General features: G+C 39.1%; 1 protein-coding gene across 5 annotated transcripts in view; it reads right to left on the bottom strand.

Annotated features, from left to right (window-relative positions):
* The window catches only part of PLCL2 (phospholipase C like 2), a 194,443-nt gene that overhangs the window by 20,419 nt on the left and 148,496 nt on the right, over positions 1-25,528 (bottom strand). For all 5 annotated transcript variants that reach the window (XM_075062434.1, XM_075062433.1, XM_075062436.1 and 2 more), the window contains one exon: positions 15,753-15,828. In XM_075062434.1, coding sequence (XP_074918535.1) covers positions 15,753-15,828 — 76 coding nt within the window. The remainder of the gene's footprint in view (positions 1-15,752; positions 15,829-25,528) is intronic.

Here is a 25,528-nt window from a genome sequence, read left to right as displayed (position 1 = left end):
GTCTAGGAAATGGACCGCTTGTGTGAATTGGTCTAGGCTGAGGTTGATGGTGGGATGGAAATAGTTAAAATCACGGTGGAATTCCTTGAGGGCTTCTTTTCCATGAGTCCAGATGATGAAGATGTCATCAATGTAGCACAAGTAGAGTAGGGGCGTTAGGGGATGAGAGCTAAGGAAGCGTTGTTCTAAGTCAGCCATAAAGATGTTGGCATACTGTGGGGCCATGCAGGTACCCATAGCAGTGCCACTGACTTGAAGGTATATATTGTCCCCAAATGTGAAATAGTTGTGCGTGAGGACAAACTCACAAAGTTCAGCCACCAGGTTAGCCATGATATTATTGGGATACTATTCCTGATGGCTTGTAATCCGTCTTTGTGTGGAATGTTGGTGTAGAGGACTTTCACATCCATAGTGGCCAAAATGGTGATTTCTGGAAGATTACTGATGGATTGTAGTTTCCTCAGGAAGTCAGTGGTGTCTCGAAGATAGCTGGGAGTGCTGGTAGCGCTGGTAGCATAGGGCCTGAGGAGAGAGTCCACATAGCCAGACAATCCTGCTGTTAAGGTGCCAATGCTTGAAATGATGGGGTGTCCAGGATTTCCAGGTTTATCTTGGGTAGCAAATAGAATACACCTGGTCGGGGTTCTAGGCATGTGTCTGTACAGATCTGTTCCTGTACTTTCTCAGAATGATGGAGTTCAGAGCATAAGCAAGTTTACTCAAGATTGGACTGATGTTTGGGGATTGGAAAGGTAGCGTTAGGGCTAATTCTGCACTATGACTGAGCTTGGGTGTTTTGACCAGTGGCTGCTGCAATGAACTGGTTGCAGGTCTCTAATTCTCAGTTGCCCACCCCCAAAATGAATTCTATGCCAGTTGAGAGTCAGGCATAGTGAGGCTCTGATTCATCCCTCTCTCCCTATCATGCATGCATGCTCACACCCAGAAAACCTTCGACAAGTACCCTCATTCCCCAACTTTTGGGATGGGAGTGGTGTAGCAGTAGGAGATGGTAGAGCTGATGGAAAATTCCCCAAGGGGAATTCTCCACTAATTATTTTCAGCTATTTTCATTGCCATTTTGTGCCATGTACACTCTGCAGAGTGGCTTCAGGAGAACAGAAACTATGGTCTTGAATTTTTACAATACACTTGACTATGACCAAAGTTTGCTTTCTACCAGCTCAGGAAAAGCCATGCCAGCTGCCAAGTAAACCTGGATTAAGACCATGTGATGTGTCTCACCTTCATGAACACCAGCCTACATACACCCCAAAATATTTTAAGAGGCAAAACAAAAACATCCAATCCTAAACCACCAATCTTAATTAAAATAGGATAACAAGTTTTAAAATAATCTAGTAAAATTAAATAATTTAATTTTCTATTAATTACTGGCAACTCTTTCTTTTAACATATATAGTCTTTGAGAAGGGCTAACACACTAGGAAAGGAGTATGGTGTAACTAATCTCACACTTTGTGCGAATCAGTCCTCTGTATTGCTTTCATTCTATTACAAAATCAACAAGCACTAACATTAACATTATTTTTATATCTTCAAACCATGGTTCTATCTTTTACAGCTTCATTTTGATTCAGATCTGAATCAGTCCTTGAAGCTTTTGCAAAAATGTTTTGCTCTTGGGAAAAATATGCATTTCAAAATGTTAGAAACGTTGCAACAAACAGATATTTCTGACTGAATGTACTTAATGGATGCTAGTTTTCCCACAGGATTAACTTGTATCAGAATATTTTAAGGTCATTTATATAAAATCTACCATAACTCACACTGGATTATCAGCAGTGCTACTATGTTATATTAGTATTGAAAGTACTGTGCATTGACATTGCTATTGACTGGAACACACTTCACAATTTGCAGGGCCTCAAGCTGTTTGAAGGGAGAAAGATGAGTCCATGAATTACCTCCATTTCCAGTTCTGTTGCTGTATAGTGAGAGGTGTGAAAGATGCTGTGGTGTTGCCTCTCTCTCCAGTCCCACAGCTGGAGAGAGAACTAAACTCAGTACAGACATGATTTTGCAAGGTACTAAGCATTATGGCCCAGATTCATCAAAGCATTTAAGCCATAGTCCCGTTGAGGTCAGTGTGCCTATTCACATGTTTAAAGCTGAGTTGCTGGATCAAGACCAGAGTGTTCAGCACTTGGCAGGACTGAGCTCTGTGTGAGTTGCAGAAGCCCCAGGTAAACAGGGCACCAAATGGCTGCTTGTTTTGTTTGTGATTCTTTCTGGCCATTTCTTGCATTACTACCAGCTAACAACTGATTGAAAAAAACAACAAAACAGTAACAGACAAATGACTTTAAATTGATGCGGGGAAGAGAGAGAAGGGAACGAAGGAGGAAGGACGTGGCTTCTCATTCAGAAATAAATGAAATGGGAAATGCATATTTGCACAAAATTATGTAAAAACTCCTTAAACTAATATATACTTGTAGTGAAAACACATCTATAAAATTAAATAAAGACTATATTAACTGGAGACATAGAAAACATTGTTTTTGCAGGATATAATTTTTTTTATAAGTGAAAGTTCAAATTTAGCTCATTAATATATATGAAATGAATCTAATACTCAAGCAGGTTTAATTACTTTTATTATTCTTAGCTCATTAATATTTTGGACTATCCAATTGATAAGACACTAGACTACACTAAACCTGAATTATTAGATTATTCAGAGCTGTATTCCTGTATATACCATCTGTCTAATTCACAAAGCACAAGTTACCCATCTTTTCTAGCTTTGCTGACAGCTCTCAAAAATTGACAACAAGCTAATGTTTCTGAGAGATTATGAGGATTACATGTGATTCCCAAGAATGCTAAAGCAACTTTCAGCTGTTAATGATTCACTATGTTTGTGCAAGGAAAACCCCCAGCAAAATATATAAAACACACTGTTACTCTCAGAGAGTAAGAATATCAGGTTTTCTTTGCCAGGACCAAACTTTTAGATATGAGAAAATGCCACACTTAATTCAAGCTATACTACGTCTAAAAAGAAGATTTTGTTCTTGATTTAGGCTATAGCTCATTCCACGCTACAACTCTACTTCAGCATGATTAGGGTCAAACTGAAACGTTTAGACACTGGCCTGAGTAGGAATAGGGGATAATGTGGAGCAAAACTGTCACATGTGGAGAGACAATGTTTCAGGGTAGTACAACCTCTCCCTGAGCAGCCAGGTGCATTTGGAATGATGCAGTCTGCTTTGTTCAGTGCAGGTGGCTCACTGCATGCTGGCAAGCCACTGCACCACTGCCTTCCTTGAGTCAACGGGCACCTCTGGAGATGCACATAAATAAGCAGTAAAACCATGACAGGCCTTTGTGTGGGTCATTCAAGGTTGGATGAGAGGCTCCTTGCATTCCCCCCAATATCTGCAGATGGGTTTGTAACAATTTATCTCTGAATGACTTTTTATAAACCTCTTGTCATAGTATCTAGGCTTAACTGGTAAATTAAACACCACAATCCATTAGTTCAAATGGCTCACAATATAGTATAACACTTCCCAGAATGAAAGATAGCTATCATTATTAATAATTAAAAACAGCAACCTAGCACTGCTGAAGAGCCAATCAGATGCTGGACTGAGTGATGTGCCAATCAAATACTTGACTGAAATGATGCGTCTGAAGGTGCAAACTCTGGCTCCAGCAGACCACCAGAGGGAACTAGCACTCCAGTGATCCCAGTCATTATGATAGCACATAAAACGACATACAATCCATAAATTAGCTAGATCCCAAACCATAGCAAACCTCATAGATTAAAACCAACACCTTAAATTATTTCAGAAGGAGATGAGAAGCCAGTGCAGTTCCTGAATCAGAGATGTAATATGCTCACATGGACCCACCACATTATTAGGGAACTTACCACATTCTGTGCTAACTGAAAGCTCTTTAGTGGTTCTTTATTATATTAACCATTGTAACTGCACCAAGAATAAACAGACTAATTTGTGCACATTCAAACTTCTCTCAGTTAACTTTATCAAAAACAATTATTACAAAGATGAGATTCTGCTAAACAGAATAGGTAGGGCCCTACTCACCAAATTCACAGTCCATTTTGGTCAATTTCACAGTCATAGGATTTTAAAAATTGTAAATTTCATTATTTCAGCTATTTAAATCTAAAATGTCATGGTGTTGTAATTGTAGGGGTCCTGACCCAAAGAGGAGTTGTAGGGGGGTCGCAAGGTTATTGTAGGGAGGTTTGCAGTACTGCTACCCTTATTTCTGCACAGCTGCAGGCAGTGGAACTGCCTGCAGAGCTGGGCAGTTGCATAGCAGTGGCTGCTGGCTGGGAGCCCAGCTCTGCAGGCAGAGCTGCCGCCAGTGGCTGTGCAGAAGAAAGAATGGCATGGTATAGAATTGCCACCCTTACTTGTCTGCAGAGCTGGGCCCTCAGTCAGCAGCTGCCACTCTCTAGCTCCCCAGCCCTGAAGGCAGCAGTGCAGAAGCAAGAAGACATAGTATAGTATTGCTGGTCTTACTTCTGCGTTGCTGCTGGTGGGGCGTCACCTTCAAAGCTGGGCGCCCCGCCACCAGCTGCTGCTCTCCGGCCACCCAGCCCTGAAGGCAGTGCAGAAGTAAGGGTGGCAATACTGTGGTCCCCCTAAAATAGCCTTGTGACCCCCCCCCCCGCAACTCTCTTTTGAGTCAGGACCCTCAGTTTGAGAAGGTTGGTCTCCCCTGTGAAATCTGCATTGTATAGGGTAAAAGCATACAAAAGATCAGATTTCATGGTGAGACACCAGGTTTCAGGGTCCGTGATGCATTTTTCATGGTTGTGAATTTGGTAGGGCCCCAAGGATAAGTAATCCAAGGGTTTAAGAATATGACTTCTGAGTCTCTTCTGGATTTTTTCCTGAAGAGCCATGGCTATGGGTCTTCAGTAGCAAAAAGTCAGTCTGTGGGAGCACCAGTAGTTTAAATATCTGATAACCAAGCCCCCACCCAATCATTAAGGGATTAAGGGCTGGCCAACACAGCCCAAAAAGTGATTCAGCCTCACAGGCGGCCTCTGCCCCATCACAGAATACATCAAATCTGCCTTTCCCTGGAAGGTCCTTTCAGGGAAGACAGCAGTGAATACAACTGACTTCCTCCAGGATGAATTCACTTTTGTGAACAATTGTCCCCAGGGACACAAGGGTTTGTCACCAGCATAGGTGAATTAAGCCCTAGGAGCTCACCTCCTGTTATAAATACCATCCCTTAACATCCATCCAAACTTGGTTTCACTGTACAATAGCACCTCAATGTAAATCACAGTATCACCTGCACATAGTCAACTACTCCTTCTGACTTACATTATAGCCTTTTGGGGACTCAGAGACTAATTTAAAAAAATACACACTTGTCCTCTCAACTTTTGAAGCAGATAGGGTTACTTTAGATACTGCCCTTCAGCTGATGGATAGCAATTCTGCCTTAAGACTGCATCAATCACTTATTTGAATAAATATAGCATTTACTTACAAGATATAATACACAAATAAGGCAATTCATGCACCAGATAAACAAATTAAAAACAAAGGACTTTAAGCAAACTCACATGCACTGTTCACTAATTTATGCACAAGGCTTAAACCTTCCTAAATATTTTTTGTTCACTATCTCATGTAACAAAATACTTCTGAGTGGGAAATGTGGAGGGCAGAGCACATTTTAATGAGTGCAAAAATGGAAGTCAGTGTTTGAAAATCTGGTCCTTAACATGAAGGACTTGGTTAGGAAGAGAAACAGTGTCATTTTACAAGTTACCCTACCTTCACAACTCAGGTCATGTTAATAGTCTATAGTTGTTAAAGGAAAGGATAACAGATTAGCATGGATCAACATCAGAGCTGAAAGTATGAACAAAACACTGCCAGTTCTTACTCAGTGATTCTCACAGCATACATGTCTGCTCCAAATTGCAACAAATTTTCACCTTACATCTAAAGCTCTCTAATAATCAACACTTAATTATTTCTAGATTATCAAGTTCTTTCCTTTCACAGCAAATCACTCTGTGCTTTCCCTATGCACATTGGATACTCTGCATTTTCAAGTCCCCCCCACTACCCACCATCTCCTTCTCTCTCTCTGGCGCGCGCGCACACACACACACACACACACACACACACACACACACACAAAATGATTGCCATCTAATTCCTCCACCCATCTGTTGTAGCAGATGTATCTGTTGTAAGCTATACAACACGACAGGGCATGAACTGTTTTACATTAATTCACATCTAGTGTATTGTGATGGATGAGATGAAAAGTTGATGCCGCCAACTAAACTAAGCATGAACTGATATGACAGTTCACATACTGGAATGTCATTGCTATGACATACTCAAACAAAAACTGTATTTTTAATTGATAAAACATACAAGGCAAATTGAATGATGTAACTGGCTGACAGGAATTTTGAGCCATCAGTTGTCAGAATAATTCATGGCTTACAATTTAGGTTCACTTTCTGAAGCCTAAACTGTAATAATTACAGTAACTGCTAACAATTCTTATCAGACAGAAACAACTTATCAGACAGATGTAGAAGCCTGTATCATTATTAATTTGCAAATGAGACACTACACATTATTTATCATTTTGCAGTTGCTTAATATACCTAGAGCATCAGACAAAATACATTTCTGGTGCGGTCCAGTCTATTAGGTATGTCAGCTGTGAAGTGCCAATGTTCCATCCTCAGAATAACCAGTTCCATTTTGGGATATTTGTACCAAGTATTAATAATTTACACCAGTGATGAGCATCAACCGAGGGTGCTTGTGCTGCCCCAATGGATATCACTAAGGGAAAAATTTCCAGTGAATATGTGCAGGACACACACACACAAAGAGCAGGCTTCACATGTGCAGTCACTCAGAGAAGTTGGCTAGTATTTGATTTTAGACGTTACAAATTTAACACTGCAAAACATTTAGACTGAGATTTTTTCAAAGCTGTCTAAGGGATTTGGATGCCCAATTTCCACTAAAAATAATGAGAACTGAGCATCAAAATCCTTTCAGTAGCTTTGAAAGTTTCAGCTTTAACGCTTAATGCAGCAGTATAGCATTGTTTGCAGTGAATTAAAATAATAATAATTGCATGAAATAAAACTTAACAGTTCTCAACCTTACTTCCAGGGAAAGCAAAACTCAAAGTTGACAGTGAATAAAATAAACAAACAAATTATGTTTGGAATGAGGGCTTTCTTTTCCACTTCAGAATCAACAGTATTGATTAATATAGTGATAGAGTTTCTGCTCCAGTGGGTGATTCATGATCTTTTCTCTCTCTTCAAATCTCTAGAAGGAACACAGCAAACTCTTCCTCAAAACAGATTTTGTATGGTCACAAAAGAACTTGGAACTGGATTTTCTTTAAGTGACAAAGTCCAGCAAAATGCCTAGCACCAGTGACAGAGAAGGCTAAGTGAAATTTTTATTCAGGTGGCAAATAACTTGGGAGGGATTCTACTGGAAAAATCACCACTTATTTATAGGAGTCGATAGAAGCTTTTCAGATTACATCATTCCCATCACTGTAAACTCACTTGTCATAGTTTAAAAGCTTTTTCCACAGGTATGTGAATTAAATAGGAAGCTATTAAATCACCTATAGTTTTATAAATTAAAAAATTAGTTTGATCATTATTACTTTTAAAAATTGTCCAAATCACATAAATAATAGGATGAAATTTTAAAAGCAAATTAATGTTAACTGGCCCACAAACTATTTCAGATAAAACTACACTCTCATGAAATGTACAACATAAAGATTAAAGTCATAAAGGTGGAAAAAATTCATTGCCTCAGGGCTTCCTGTTTCTCACAGCAGACAGATGGATGCCTAGAAATCAAACACCACCAGACTTTATTACAATGTCCACACTTTATTATTAACAAATATTATTCACTAATGATACGGAGAAGGTAGAAGTGGCTCAATAGAGCTCTCTTCTTTGCTTTTGGAAAGAGGCTGGATGATGTAGTCACATCTTACAGTGGCAATGAAATATTCCTATTCCAACAGTAGCTAAGGAGGATGTTAAACAGTAACTAAAATTACATATTTTTAATCTGCAGAATCAGATAACTTGCAGCCAAGAATTTTTTTTAAGAATTGCAAAGGAGCTGTCTAAACCAGTGGTTCCCAAACTTGTTCTGCCGCTTGTGCAGGGAAAGCCTCTGGCAGGCTGGGCCGGTTTGTTTACCTGCTGCGTATGCAGGTTTGGCCAATTGTGGTTCCCAGTGGTCGCGGTTCGCTGCTCCAGGCCAATGGGAGCTGCTGGAAGCAGCACGGGCCAAGGGAAATACTGGCTGCCGCTTCCAGCAGCTCCCATTGGCCTGGAGCAGCGAACCGCAGCCACTGGGAGCTGCGATCGGCCGAACCTGCGGATGCGGCAGGTAAACATACTGGCCCGGCCTGCCAGAGTCTTTCCTGCACAAGCGGCAGACAAGTTTGGGAACCACTGCTCGAAACCATTGATGTTGCTATTTAACAAATCTTTAGACTCTAAAGAGGTTCCAGAGGACTGGAAGAAAGCTAATGGTGTGCCAATATATTTAAAAGTTAAATAGGACACCCTGGTTAACTGAAGACTGGATAGGTGACATTGATCCAGGGCAAAATAATGAAAACACTGATACAGGGAGAAATCAATAATGAAGTAACAGACAGTAGCATAATTAATGCCAATCAATATAGTTTTATGGAAAATAGGTCTTGTCAAACGAAATTGATATAATTTTTTTTATGAGAGTACCAGTTTGGTTGATAAAGGTAACTGTTGCCATAACATCGTTAGATTTCTGTAAAGCACTGGATTTAGCACCATAAAATATTTGCATTAAAAAATAAGCACTCTATATAAAATCAATGTAACACAAATTAAATAGTCTAAAACGGATAGATCTCAAAAAGTAATATTAAATGGGGAATCATCATTCATTAGGGGTTTCTCTACTGTGGTGCTATACGTATTTGTTTTTGGCCCAGTGCTATTCAATATCTTTATCAATCATCCAGAAGAAAATATAAAATCATTGTCGGTAAAGTAGCCTGGTGACACAAAAATTGGTCAAGTGGTAAATAATGATATGGACACATCTGTTATACAGAGTGATCCTAAGCTGGGATCATTTGAACAACATGTATTTTAATACAGCCAAATATATGACCATACATCTAGGAACTAAGAACACAAGTCACACACTATCGGGGGCTGTGTCCTGGAAACTGACTGTATAAAGGACTTAGAGGTCAGCCAAATAACCATTTGAACATGAGCTTCCAGTGTGATGTTAGGGCTAATGCAATGCTTGGATGTATAAACAAAGGAATATAGAGTGGGTGCAAGGAAGTGGAATTAATCTGGCATACAGCATTAATGAGACCATCACTGGAATACTATGCCCAGCTCTGATGTCCATACTTCAAAAAGAGTTTTGAGAAATTGGCAAGGGTTCAGAAAAGATCTATAAGAATGATCCAAGCATAGGAAAACCTCCCTTATGGTGAGAAACTTACGAAGCTCAAACTGTTACATTTATCCAAGAGCAGGTTAGGTGGTGATATGATCACTATCTGGAAGTACCTACAAGGAAGGAAGATTTCTGATAACAGAGGGTTCTTTAATCTAGCAGACAAAGTCATAACAAGTTCCAACAGCTGGAAGTTGAGCTAGACAAATTACCACTAGAAATAAGCAACACATTTCCCAAAATGAGGGTAATTAACCATTGGAACAATTTACCTAGAAACATGGGGATTCTGCATCACTTTAAGTTTTAAAATCAAGATTAAATATCTTTCTAAAATATTTGCTATAGCTCAACCTGAAATTATGGGCTTGATGCAGGAATTACCGGAGAGGTTCTATGTCCTATATTAAGTAGGAGATCAAACTAAATAATCATAATGGGTCCATTTTTGTATTAAAATCTATGGGTGAGCTTCAGCATCTGTATGCCAGATGAACAGAGCTGGAGCTGTGTAAATAATCTCTAAAAGCCTGAGTTCTGGCTGGGAGAAAATTCTGCTGTTTCAGCCTGTCTTTGGAAGACCCCTTTTCTAGCCCTGAAATAGGGATATCGGAAGTTGGGAGAAGCACGTTGGGGCAGAGCCACAGCACATGGTACTGTGGAGACTGCGGGTACTAGGAGGGTACAGGAGGCTGCTGTAATTTGGACAAATCACACCTGCTCCCTTATCCAGCCACAACATGGATTGAGAGGGTGCAAAAGTGGCTTAAAGTCACCTTAGCCCATCTTACCTCTGTGCTACAACTCTTACTGGTGCAGCACAGAATCTCACCCTATGAAACTACAAACTGTAAGGATCAATCTTGCACTATTAGGAAGATGAATAAGATGAATTAACCAATTTTTAAAGCTTTTCTCACCTCTGCAAGTTGAAACTTAGCATCTGAATAACAGAAAATAAATGTAGACCCTTTTGTGGCTGGGGATAAGACCATCCATGATTCACCTTACTTCATACTCCACCTTAAAGGTAATGTGTGGTATATAAAAATCTTGCTCACCCTATCTCACTGTGAGCAATCCCCCAGTAAATCTGGTGTTGGCACACACCACCAATCTATGCTAAAATAAGCAAGGAGGCACATTTTGATACTAGTGTGCCTGGGAAGATCCATGGACTGGGCAAGAGGGTAGCAGAAAACTAAAGCAGCTACATGGCCCTGTCTCGCTTTTATAACTGCATCTACTTATTTAAATTACAGATTTGAGAGCTATGCCTGGTGGACTGCTGTGGAAACTAGATTTACACTATTCCTCTGTAACAAGCCTGATGGACAATCATCAATTTCACCTTTGAGCATCAGGTGTTTTCTCATTCTGTCTTCACTGTAGATATGCGCGCGTGCATACACATCAATTTGAATCGTCTAAACTTGGGAAGCTGGAGTAAACAAACACCTCAAAATCAGAAGTATTCTCTCAATTAGTAAAAACCTGTATCATTTAATTCTAAATCTCAATAAAAAGAGTTTTCTAGTTACCCTTTCTCTTCCACAAAGATTATCTCAAAGTTTTTATGTATAAGTGATCTACATAAATGCAGCATATTGTTATGGTGTTGGAAATGAAAAAAGTGATTAGGGATGAGATCCTCAGTGGCTGCAGGTCAGTATAGCCCCATCAAAGTCAATGGAGCTGCGCTGATTTAAAGTAGCTGAAGATCTATGTCAAGAATTTTAAACTTTCAAAGAATGATAAACGGTAATGGATATGGAATGGGAACCAAAGCAATATTGACTTACAGTATAACCTCAGGGTTATGAACACCTCAGGGATGGAGGTTGTTTGAAACTCTGAAAGGTTCGTAACGCTGAACCAAAACATTATGGTGGTTCTTTCAAAAGTTTACAACTAAACGTTGACTTAATACAGTTTTGAAACTTTACTATGCAGAAGAAAAATGCTGCTTTCCTTTTTTTTTTTTCTGTTGTTTACTTTTACCAAAGTGTTGTACTGTATTTGCTTTTTTTTTTTTTTTTTTTTTTTTGGTGTTTCTGCTGCTGCCTGACTGCGTACTTCCAATTCCAAAGGAGGAGTGTGGTTGACCGGTCAGTTCATAACTCTGGTGTTTGTAACTCTGAGGTTTTACTCTACTACATGTCTTCATTATTTATCACATAAAAACTTCCTGTAAGAATGCAGATATTTTATTCAGAGAAACACAACTGTGTTCAGCTGAAAGCAATGGGTTGATTTTTGGAAAACCAACTGAGCCATTTGGATTTTGTTGAAACTTAAAAATAATAAGGAAAACATCCAGCTTACCAAAAAGTTTATACCTTTCAATTTTTGCTTTCATAAAGTATAAAACAGGTGCAAAAGCATCACTATGGGATAAATCAGAACAAGAGCAAAACTCTAGCTTATTCAATGCATTGTTACCAAAATGAGCAAAATTATTGACTTACTTCAGAATTAGTTTTGAATTTTAACAGATACACAATAATCTTATTATTCACTTAAACCTGGAATTGGTTTAATTAAGAGAACGAGTCCAGTTATAAGATTTTCCTACTAATCTTGTTAATGACAATATAAATTTACTGTATGTTCGCAGCTTGTGAGGATGCGGATTTATTCTTATTTTAGCAACTCTCTTCTTGTTCTTCTCCGACACATGATAATAGTGCAATTTCCTTGTACTTACAAAGACACTAATTATAAAAGCATATAAGCTTTTACTGAGTTAATATGCTATCCCATGAAGAAATTCATTCTCATCAAAAATCCAAAAACCTGACAGTTCCAGAATCCAGAAAACTGACAAAACCCTAATGGAACAAGCATCTGCTGAAACCAGGAAATTAACAGAGTTGTAGATGAAGTCTTTGGACATCTCCACTATGTAAAGGTTTGGATCAGCTTATCTATTTTAAGATGTACGTCAATGGGACTCTGTAGGGGTGAAGCTGTCCAAGACAGCAGATCCTATTTCCTATTTCACAATCAGGAATTAAGCCTAATGTGTTGTACTGTAGGATACTTTTGGTGAGGCCCCACCTGGGAGTACTGTGTCCAGTTTTGGGCCCCACACTATAAGAAGGATGTGGAAAAATTGGAAACAGTCCAGCAGAGGGCAACAAAAATGATTAGGGGGCTAGAGCACATGATTTATGAGGAGAGGCTGAGGGAACTTGGATTATTTAATCTGCAGAAGAAAAGAATGAGGGGGGATTTGATAGCTGCTTTCAACTATCTGAAAGGGGGTTCCAAAGAGGATGGATCTAGACTGTTCTCTGTGATAGCAGATGAGAGAACAAGAAGTAATGGTCTCAAGTTGAAGTGGGGGAGGTTTAAGTTAGATATTAGGAAAAACTTTTTCACTAGAAGGGTGGTGAAGCACTGGAATGGATTACCTAGGGGGTGGGGGTGGAAGCTCCTCCTTAGAGGTTTTTAAGGTCAGGCTTGACAAAACCCTGGCTTGGATGATTTAGTTGGGGACTGGTCCTGCTTTGAGCAGGGGGTTTCGACTAGATGATCTCCTGAGGTTCCTTCCAACCCTGATATTCTATACTTATTTAAATAACACCAAAAAGTCTCACTTCAATATTTATAGAATCATAGAAATGTAGGGCTGGAAGAGACTTTGAGAGGTCATCAAGTCATCAAGAGGTCATCAAGTCCAGCCCCTTGAGCGGTAAACCAAGACCATCCTTGATGGATATTTGTCCAACTTGTTCTTAAAAACTCCAAAGATGGGGATTCCACAGTCTCCCTTGGATGCCTATTCCAGACCTTCACTAGCCGCATAGTTAGAAAATTTTTCTTAATATCTAATCTAAATCTCCCTTGCTTCAGATTAAGCCCATTACTTCTTGTCCTACCATCAGTGAACACTGAGAACAACCAATCACCATCCTCTTTATAACAGCCTTTAACATACTTGCAATTGTTATCAGGTTCCTCCTCAGACTTCTTTTCTCAAGACTAAACATGCAGTTTTTTTTAAATCTTTCCTCATAGGCGTGGTTTTCTAAATATTTTATCATTTTTGTTTCTCTTTGGACTCTCTCCAATTTGTCCACATCTTTCTGACTATGTCTATGACGCACATCAGTGGCGGCAGTATATGTGGGTATGTGTAGCTACACATCACAGTGAAAAGCAGCCTGTATCCACACTGCAGTGTGCAGCAACATGTCAGTGAAAGGCTTGGCAGTGGGGAGGCAGCGAGAAAAGACTTGACAGCTGCCAGAGACTGTCCCCATTGCTTCCCTGCCAGAGAATCTCTCATTGTGGTGGGGAAAAACTGTGGCAGCTCCCAGCTGTCAAGCCTTTCCTCACTGCCGAGCTGGGAGCTGCTGGAGACTTGTCCCACTGCTGGAGCCTTTCACTGTGCCGAGGAAAGACTTCAGCAATGAGGAAGCAGTGGGGCACTGCACTGCTAAAAAGGCATTGCATGGGTAAGTAGAGAGCTGTGTACGGTACGTACTCCCAGGGTTCAGCCACATCCTTGCTCTACTCACCTCTACACATTGCCTTACAGTCTACGCTGCTATTTATACCTATGCTATGCACTGTACCTCTCCAAAGGGTAGCGCTGATGCAGGGCATTATTCTCCTTAATGTTCACCTTTCCCATTAATGTGTCTCTTTTCCTCCATTTTTAACTAACCTATAACATACTGACTTTGAAAAGGTTTTCTTCAGGATCACTCCCTTTTTATTTTCTCTGGTTACATCAACACTCCACTCCACTGGCAGCGGCGCAGAGTGTATGTGTAGCTACTACCCACAGCGAAAAGCAGGCTGTGTCCACACTGCGGTATGTAGTTACACATGAAATGCTCCGGCAGAAGGGAGGCAGTGGGGAAAGACATCAGCACCTTCCCACTCTAGCTTGCCACACTTCAACTCACCGCATACACCAGGCCTAAGTTCTCTCCATCAGTTCTTCACATCAAACAATCTCAGGGTTTATTTACAAAGGGCTTATTTACATTATCAACTTTTCAGACCAGCCATTTGCCATATTTACATGAATTGTCACACTAATACAGTACAGTACATGATTCAAACATCAACAGTGTTTTTCTTTATTCAGTACTTCTAACTCTTCTGTCCATGCAGATTCATCACATTAGTGCAACAGCACAACATAATTTCCATAGATATGCCGTACACTTGTATACTCATGTGTATTAACCTCAGACTTCCAAGATGGCATGGCTGTTAAAAACATTAGCATTTCTGTAAGGTAAGTATTCTTATTCTCAGTTTGCAGATGGGGAAGCTGTCCAAGGTCACTGAGGAAATAATTGTCAGATCTGGGATTGGAATTTAAGGCTTGATTTAGCTGGTGTTGGTCCTGCTTTGAGTAGGGGATTGGACTAGATGACCTCCTGAAGAAGGCTGCCAACTGATCAAATGACCAAGAGCCAAGAAAACCTGGGTTCTTATCCCAGCTAAACTAATTTATGGCATTTTGCGGCAATTCATTTGATGCTCCTGGGCTTCATCTAACCCAAATGAACCATATGATATTTGAGTAAAACTACAAATTGAAAATGGTGAGAAATGAATCACTGATACAGGTGTTATTGTAAAAAATATGCCTCCCTAATCTTTCATATATCCTCAACATAACAAAAGTCTAATGATGTGTATTTTATATTTTCCACAGTCTAATGAACAATTAAGAAAACACAATGTTTTAACCACTTTGGCATTAAAATACATCAAGTACATTCCAGAAGGTAGCAACTGTTTAGACCCACAGTGTGCACATTATACCCTTCCCCCTATATCAGCATACTGAGCAACACCTCGGGCATACACTTAAAAAGCATGGCCTTGAATGTGTGTAGGAATAGCGCAGTATCTCTCATTCATAAATATATCAATGTGTATTTTCTACACTTTATCTTTGCTTTATTAAAATTGAATGTGTCAGCAGGCTACTGTCCATTATAAAAGTTAAAAGGATTAAAAAGAATGATTTCCAAAATTCAGTTGAAATGCCAAAGACCCCACTGTCCATGATTAAATCAGTATTAAGTAGGTCCATTTTTGCTGCTTTTGTGCCTGCATAAATTTGAATAATTTTGTTTTGTGCATTAGTGAAATAAATGAACCCAATCTAAGGTTTTGTAAAAAATCAAAATAGAGGAGAAATGCCTTACTGTATTTTAATTTTTCAGAAAGACAGCCTGCACTCACCTGCCTTCTGACACTGTACTATCTTCTCATATACACTATTTGCAGTTTCAATCAGAGTCTTGATGGTCTGAATCATCTGCAGAGAAAATATCAGATTAAACTGTTCAAACATATATTTATAAAATTGTCTTAAAATATTAATCATGATTGGTACAGTTGTATCTTTGAAAGATATGCGCTTAAACTCTGGACTATTTAGTTTTGAAGTCACAAACATTATTTAAACATCTATTATTAGTTTTTGCATAACTTTGTTTTCCTTGTTGGTACCAGGTAGATGGATGCTCCAAACTTAGCATGAAGGAAGGAGGAATGTGGTGTTGGTGGTTTGGGATTTGTGAAGAGGTTTATAAAACACACTGTGGTTTACCATTAGCCCACTGTTTGTCAAAGGAAAGGGGAAAAAAATATTCCTATTTACCAGCTAATTCACATTCTATGGTTTGGTCAAGACAATCTGGATGCTGTTTCCTCCTCCTCACCCTGACATTCAGGATGACAACCAATCACCATCCAATATTTTCTGTTCTCTGTGTACTCTCTCTCTGCTTTTCCAGATTGGTTCCTTATAATTGCCTTTTTGTAGCTTGATCTGTAGAGAGAAAATATCCTATAGAGGAAGAACAAGAGACTCAAGGCCAAACTAGAAGAGGGAGTTGGAAGGTGAAGGAGTAGAAAGAAAGGGAACCACTGACTTCTTCACCAGCTCTTTCTAGACAGTTTCTTACGGAAGCCCTGCTCTAAGCAGCCAGGGACAGATTTGTAAAGATATGTAAGCACCTAACTCCCACAGAAATCAGTGGGAGTTAGGCACCTAAATACTTTAACAATTTGGCACTCTATAATCAGGGATGCACCCATAAATGCCTGCACTTTCAGTCAATAGTCCCTGGTGAAGTGTATAAGGAATGCTAGGCAGCAGGTTTGCTGCAAAGTTTGTTCACTGCTGTCTCTGCTCTCTGATCCAACAGACAGCAATTGTTTTAGTGGATCAAATTATACGTTTTACTTGAAATTTTCTTTTCTCTGAGAGACCATGTTCCCTGTGCTGAACAGTCATCTGCATAAGCGCTACAGCAAAAATCCCCCTTAGGATAACCCACCCGGGAAAGAGTTACTTCAACAAGCACAGTTGAGGAGGGGTTCCCTCACCCACTTTTTTTTTTTTAAAAGTGTTTTCAGTTTGAGAGAAGCGGAGAACTCCTTTTGCATGTTGCTTTGAGCAAGGGACCAAACTGGAGAAAAAGAGGAGAAAGCCTTAGATTCTGGGTCACAACAGGTGATCTTCTTGCCTTTGACACTGAGTGAGGAGGAAGAACCCAATGTCTGCATTAACATAGACCATACCACAGAAATTTAACTGTAGCTTTTACTTCCAGTTAACAGAAAGCTGAGCTAGACAAACTAAAGATTATCACACCTCTACCTCGATATAACATGACCTGATATAACATGAATTCGGATATAACGCGGTAAAGCAGTGCTCCGGGGGGGGCGGGACTGTGCACTCTGGTGGATCAAAGCAAGTTCGATATAACACGGTTTCACCTATAACACAATAAGATTTTTCGGTTCCCAAGGACAGCGTTCTATCGAGGTAGAGGTATATTTAAAAGTAATCCTGGCCCTTTTTCTAGGACTACAAGGTATAAGATACATATGTTAAAATACAAATAAATATGTAGCAGCTCAGATCTCATGTTTAAGGTAGAAATAAACAGAACATGAACCACAACTGTAGAGTTCTGTTCTAGAGTCTGGAGCCCATTATTTCGGATTGGGTTATTCATTTTATACAACTAATTCTCCCACTCCTAGTTACCTCTACTTAATTTTGAAAAATCAAAATGTCTTGATTTCTGATTAGATTCCAGGAGTCCTTCAAAAAGAAGAAAATAAAATGCATATCACAACATTAAATAATGAGAGAAAATTCACAACTGCCTTAACTAAGCTACATTTGAAATAGTAGTGCTGATCTATTCCTCTGTTGGACTATTTATTGTACATAAACACCTTATATTTGGCACCCATAAAGGCAAAAGTTGCCAGATAAATAAAATTCAACTGATTACTAGATAATTAAGTACTGTATACTGAGCATGCTAACATTTTAAACAGAGTCATATTTTAACTAAGAGAAAGCTGTAACACTGAAAATATTGTATGTCACCCCAAACAGACTTTTCTGAGAATCACTGCAAGCTGTTTATTCCCAATTTTTCCTGAGAAAGCTGTAAGAGTATTTTGTTTCATGGTGTTCATCACTAATGATATGTTTTCAACAACAGTTAGAAATTGCAATTAATCTGCTCTATAGATGTCCTTGAAAGACAAGGAATTTGCCAGTTGTTTCAATATGCATGTCATGAAGTGTGTGTTTGTTTGCTTCTGTAATAGGCTTGAATACTAGGAACGAAGATACAGTTGATTTAAATCACAAATAGCCTTGCAATACCAGAACACGTTATTTGACTAACTAGCTGTAACAAGACTGCACAGCTCCCTGTGAGGAGAGTCCTGTTGATTTGAAAAATGAAAATCACCTTGGAAATAATTCCCTGAGAATGTGTGGACACTATTTTAATCAGAATGCCAATACACAACAATTGGGAACCCAATTTATAGCTATACAGTCCAATTAAAAGCACATATGGGGTTTTTCCTAAAGAGCATTTTAATGTGAACAGAATAGGGCAAATATTCAGAAAGGAGCAGTTTGAGTTAATAACAGGGTCACTCATAAAAACCTGCCACTTGCCTTACATCAATATTTCTTGAAATCTAGGTATTCCGCATAGTATATAAGAGGAAGTAAAAGGGAATACTGCAGATACAACAGTAACCATATCTACTTACGTAAGGTAAAATTGATAAGTTTTTAAGTTTAAGTTTTTAAGACAAGAGATGTCATGTAACTAAAAATCCATTCATCTCTTTGAAAAGCTACCTCAATGTAAGACAAACAACATCTTAGTTTTGTACTGACAACAAATCCTACATTCTAAACTTTTCAGCCATCAGTGTTTAGTATCAAATGTTTTTTAACTCCTCACTATGATCATGAGTTCAGGTCCTCATCATTTCCCATCTTTATCAATGTACACCACCCAGAATGCCTACATCACTCCCACTCCAGACGTTACAGAACTCACCCACTAATGGCTATCTCCCTTGTCTAGCCATCAAAGCCAAGTTTTTTGTCACTGTCTTGTATATAACTCCATAGTACTACCCTTATTTTGTTCCAAGTTGTTCCCTTCCCCCTTTCCTCCCTCTATATGTTTGTCTACTTCTCTCATAACTATCTCTATACTGTCTTAATACCAGATCAACTACAGAGAACCCCTTCCTTAGCTTATCAGGACTTTGCAGTATTCAACTCCCTCTAAAGAAACACGTCTGCCCTGATGCTTATAGGAAACTTGCTGACTGGCAACAGCAAGCTTAGGAGAAAAACAGGATCGTTTTAATGTCACATTGTATTAGCAAGACACGGCCAATCGCTCTCTCATGACTGTACTTTGATATGGCACCTTTAGTCTATTTTTAGACTGAGAATCTTTGGAACAAGGATTGAGCCCAATTATGCTCCCATTTATTTCAGTAGGAGTTATGGCTCCCAATACTGTTCTCACTGATTAAAGAAAATGCTAAAGCTCACTATGTGCAATAACTAGTAAAAAGATACCCTCTTGACAAAATAAACAGAAATCAACCTACAATTGTATGTGCTGCTGCCTATAATACTGGTACAGCAAAGATAGCTAAAATGTGGACTTGTCTTGCATGGATGGTTTTCTAACTTTTAAGCTCTATCTGCTGTTATCAACAGTTCTTTCACTCTAGAATCCCTTCTGTGACAGAGCTCAAACACGAAACAGGCTGTAACTATGTTACAGCAGAGAGAAATTGTGTTGCCCATTCAAAACATTTTCTCCTGGAACAGCTTTGAGAAATATTGGTGTTGGAATATATTAGCTTACTGCCATATGTTTACATTTAAGCAGCATTACTATCATAATACCTACATCATTTTAATTCTGGCCCAAACTCAGCTATGTCTTACACTCAGAAAATCTGTCTGTAGTCTGCTTCCTTTCAAGGATAAATTTTATATGCATCAGACAAACGCACTACTTTTTAGAAACAGCGTAATAATCTCTTTCAAGAAAAGTGGGGAACAAGTCTCAGAAGCATAATAAAACTGCTCCTTATACTTTGAGGCAATGCAATGATGTCACGGAGTGAGAGAAGGGAGGCAAGTCAAAGATAAACAGAAAATCTTAAATCAATATGCCTTTTTTTATTTATATACTCTATCAGCAAAGTAGGTGAGGTAAATTAGTTTAATTTCACAGGTGGAAGGGAATTTAACAAAATAGTTGCATTAGTACTCATGTATCATGGAGAGGTAAAAGTTATAATCAGCTTCTACTACGAAGCCTTATTTAAGTACCTGGTAACTTTCACTTGAAAAATTAGAGTGGCCTGAAAATGGACAGATCTTTCAGTAAGTGTTTTCACAATGTGTGAAGAAAACTTGTGAAAGTGCTTTTGAAGGTCATTAACAATTATTCTAATATGAAACTGAATTTAGTCTAAAATATCTCCTTCTAGGGCAATAATGGCTTGTTTCTAGTCTTCAGCCTTCTTTGAAAACACATGCACTGGCTATATTTAAAGAAAACATAATATAATTAATTAAGCAAAGCTGTTAATCTTTGCTATGGATAGGTTAAGGGCCAATTCTGCTCCATTTATTTCAGTGGAAGTTATGGGACCAATCCTGTTCTCACTGACATAAACAGAAGTTTTTAAGTGATCTCACTAGGTGCAGGATCAAACACAAAAGTGTGTGTAAATAGGTTGCTCCCTTTTATTTGCCTACATTTTAGAAAGAACATAGGGTCAGTTAATTAGGTTAGTTCAGACAACAGTCAATTTAATGAGCTGAGGACCAACAATACCGGCTCTTGCTTGAGCAGACAGAAATGGAAAAAGTGGGTAGATGTAGAAATGACACGAGCTCCAGTCTGGCCAACCTTTTCATATTGGAAGGTTGAGTCTGCTACGAGACTCAGAGCTTCCAAAACAACATCTTTTCTGTAGCTTCTGTTCTGAGTCAAACCTTGGTCATAACATTCTCTAACAATTGTTTGACTGACAGGTTCTGGTTAACAAGCTACAGAAGTAGCAAAGGTAAAATATGACTAGGAGAAAACCTGGACATACCAAAACTAATACTTCCAAATGTTGCTAGGGTACACGATGGGAAGCAGGCACTGAACTCAAAGGCAGTCTTCCTCCCCACCCCAAACAGAGAGCTGAACATTCCAATAATTTTCCTCTCCTGCCATCTTCTTCCAAGAGTACATTGCAACAAAAACCTCACACAGACAAGAATTAGATAGAACACTTTTCAGAATGAATAAGCACTGCACCACACGATCATTATGAAAGGGGTGTTACTGCAAAGTTCTCGCACACAGCAAGCTTCACTCAGTGTTCCCAGAAGATGCTGGATCTGAATGTGATAGGTCCGGTCTGAGAAGCAATCATGGGGTGGTTAGGTGGCAGTGTTGATATTCTCAACATGAATTTCAGTTTCTATGAAACAGTCACATAGATATGACTAGCAGGATGCTAACAGAATGAATATATAGGGGCCGGTCCTTCACCCTTCAATGGGAGTAGGATCGAGCCCATAATGATGATTTTGGGAATATCTTACAGTAAAATTGTACATAACACTTCCAGAATAAGATATTTTAAGAAAGGCTCATGTCATCCTTTTTTTTTTTAAAATACGATTCCCCGCGCTGCTCAGAGCACACACACTCTTCCCTTCAGTAAGTGCAGTACATGTATATGGTTGCTGAACTGTTCATCTTCCAGACTGATCTGATGTACCAAATTCTTTTGTATCCCAACCAAAATGATGACTTCATGAAAATATAAGTTGCGAGGCCTGTGACATATATAGGGAGGCCTGTGACAATCTTCATTAAAACTTACTTGAGGTAAATAATATTGTGCAATATTATTTATCTCAAGTAAGTTTTAATAAAGAATGTCACAGGCCTCCCTATGCAAGGGGGATAAAAATCAATGATTTTATTGGGGGGGATGACTGCTTTTGTATATAAATGGATTGTTTCATTTTGTTCTATAAATTACAAGATGTTTTTCTTTTTAAAAATAGACCAGTTTAAAATGAAATCCAAATTTAATACAAAATAGGTTAAGGGTTGGGCCTAAACTTATTATAATCTTTTAAACAGTTAAATAAAACCAATATATTGAAGATTGCTTTCTATATAAAGAAAGTTAAAGGCTGCTTTTTTATATGAATCATAGAATCATAGAAGAAAGAATAAGGAGAAAAACATCCAACTTTTGAGATCAAGCACAACAGGTCATGTACTGTATTAAGGGCTTATCCTGTGGGGGAACCAAAGGCTGTGTTACTGGGTGCAAAAGTCATCACAGGCATTGAGACTTAGCCTCTGACTCCAGGAGACATCATCATGTATCATTAGGATCATCCATTGAGCCCACCTGGGTGATCTCATACTCCTATTTTATAGGTTCTCCCTACCTGAGCTCTGATGGGTTTAGTTATCAAATTAACTCTCTACCTCTTAGAAAAACACAGATAGGCCCAGTAACTATCAGCCCTTGCTTTTGGATAGTTCTGGGCACTTCATGAATGGCCTTGCTCAGTCTCCTTACATGTTTACACAGACTGAGATACAAACAAACAGAAATCCATTAACTTCTTCAGTAACACTCTCTCTCTCTCTCTCTAAACAAAAGACTGTAGTGCAAAGGCACATGAGTTACAAAAGCAAAAGTCTTGGATTGTTGTTAGTTCTTGTTTTTCTGGGGGTAGGGTGGGGATGAGGCAGAGGAGTTATGTGACAAGGGGGAAGGAGTTGTGTGCGCAACCCGCAAGGAGCAACACTGATGTCGAAGCAGCACAATCTGGGAAGACAGAGCAATATTCTTCAGAGTGCAGCCTCTAGTATTGTCAACGACTGGGAACTGGAGAAAAAAACTGCCTTAGGTTCAGGTCACAAATACCACCTGATCTGGGAATATTTTCAAGAAAGTCCTGTAGTTCTAGGTAAAAAAGAAACGTGCACCAAATGTGAATAATGGAACAAATGTGAATAATAAAGAAATACAAGGCCTGGCTATCAGAATGAAACAACATTATGAAAAATGCTCCTCAGAAAGCAATGACTTTGAAGATGATGACATGGACACATCTGAATTATCTTGGTCAACTACTTAGTAAATTTATTATGAACCAATCTTAAGAACTGCCTACCATGTATTACTATGCTAGTAAATGATGACTTCGAATATTGTCATAAATGTTGTGTTTGGGGTAGATTACTCTTACTTATGAATTTCAAAATGTTTCTGTTCAAAATACAATTGGTATGTTAGTTTTTTATGGGACGATTTATGAATTAAATTTTCACTGTTACTACTGGACTTCTGAAATGATTTTTAAATTGCTCAATATAGTCAGGTTTCAGAGTGGTAGCTGTGTTAGTCTGTATCAGCAAAAAGAACAAGGAGTACTTGTGGCATCTTAGAAACTAAACAAATTTATTTCAGCATAAGCTTTCGTGGGCTGAAACCCACTTCATCAGATGCATGGAGTGGAAAATACAGCAGGAAGATACACACACACACACCATGAAAAGATGGGGGTTGCCATACCAACTCTAACAAGACAAATCAATTAAAGTGGGCTATTATCAGCAGGAGGAAAAAAAACTTTTGTAGTGGTAATCAGGATGGCCCATTTCAAACAGTTGACAAGAAGGTGTGAGTAACAGCAGGGGGGAAAATTAGCATGAGGAAATAGTTTTTAGTTTGTGGTAATGACCCATCCAGTCAGTCTTTATTTAGGCCTAATTTCATGATGTCCAGTTTGCAAATTAATTCCAGTTTCGCAGCTTCTCGTTGGAGTCTATTTTTGAAGTTTTTTGGTTGAAGAAATGCCACTTTTAGGTCTGTAACTGAGTGCCCAGGGAGATTGAAGTGTTCTCCCACTGGTTTTTGAATGTTAAAATTTTTTACATTTAATTTGTGTCCATTTATTCTTTTGCATAGACACTGTCGGGTTTAGCCAATGTACATGGCACAGGGGCATTGCTGGCACATGATGGCATATATCACATAAGTAGATGTATGGATGAACGAGCCCCTGATGGTGTGGCTGATGGGATTAGGTCCTATGATGATGTCCCTTGAATAGATATGTGGAATTGGCAACGAGGTTTATGCCCACACAGCAACATACTTGTAGGAGCAGTAAAAGCTCTAACAAACTGAACAAAAATTGAAGTGTCAAGTGCACAGCTCTGTCACAGAAATGTTGCAAATGTAGTAAAGATGAGAAGAAATCTAGAAGTTAATGAAAGGAACCTGAAACTTATAACATGTGGGTGCAGTTCTCATTTCAGGCATCTTTTAGCCAAAGATTTAAGTACAACTCAGGAATAAAGGAAAAATATTGTTGAAATTGCCAAATACTTCAGCTTCATGAATCAAGTAGGAGGATCCAAACTAATTCTCCAAGATGTATGACAGAATTCCTTGGTTGACTGTTTTGAGCTATTTATTAAGAATTAGCCTATTCTGAGGATAATTTATGAAGAAAATTGTGACTGACAGAATGCTGGGAATCAAAAGCTGAGCCAGCACTCTGATCACTTAAAACACCAATTAACTCCCCCAATGTGACCCTGACTGTGCCTAATTAGTGGATTAGAATGGGCTGAGGAGGACTAACATCTTAGTCCATTAATGCAGAGGGTGGAAGGCAGCACAGGAAGAAGTTCTGGGGGAGAAAGGCACGTTAGCAGAGCCAGAACCAAGAAGAATCTCTAGGTGGAGAGATCTCATCCCTTTCCTCTCCACTCCACTCCTTTTGTCACAGGAACTGATGTTGTAAGTGGTGTGATGTATAGATTGCTGGAAAGACCAATGCAAATAAACTATATGTTGGTCATTAACAAATGAAGCTCTGATAATAGGCTGTGTAGACTGAGAAGACAGGAGTGGGACCCCACCCTGCACAATGACAAAAATTGATGGAACTATCACAGCCAGAGTAGTCAACATCAGACTAAAGAGAAATGTAGAAGATACGCTGAATATACAGAAACTTATTTCCATAGCCCTGAACAAATTGCAGAAAGATTGCTGCCCTGAACAAATTGCAGAAAGACTGATATTTGGAAACAACTTCAAGAGACACTACTGGCACTGATAGAGTGCACAATGCACGAGCAACAATGGGAGAATTTCAGAAAATCCTTAGTCTAATAAAGCAATGGAGGTGAGCAGCCAAGCACCATAGGTCTGCAACCAGTGGTATAAGGGTTTCCAGCTCCCCATCACACAGCTAGGAGATGGAATACCCACCTCTGCCAAGTTCAAGTATTGTGCTCTTCTGCCATTTTCCTTGAATAGCAAGGCTTTATAACAGCTGCAAGTTAGACACTCCAGTTTTCAGCTGACAAATATATCAGAAATACAACTGCAAAAGAGACTTAGGCCACGTCTACACTACGGGATATCGAATTAGCTAAAATCGGTTTCTTAAAACTGATATTATAAAGTCGAGTGTGCGCGTCCACACTAGGCACGTTAATTCGATGGCGTGCGTCCATGGTCCAAGGCTAGCGTCGATTTCTGGAGCGGTGCACTGTGGGTAGCCGTTCCATAGCTATCCCATAGTTCCCTCAGTC

Source organism: Chelonoidis abingdonii, chromosome 2 (genome assembly GCF_003597395.2).
Source record: "Chelonoidis abingdonii isolate Lonesome George chromosome 2, CheloAbing_2.0, whole genome shotgun sequence".
Classification (NCBI taxonomy): Eukaryota; Metazoa; Chordata; order Testudines; family Testudinidae; genus Chelonoidis; species Chelonoidis abingdonii.
Note: the sequence above shows the minus strand (reverse complement) of the source record. Positions and strands in the feature narration are given on the sequence as shown.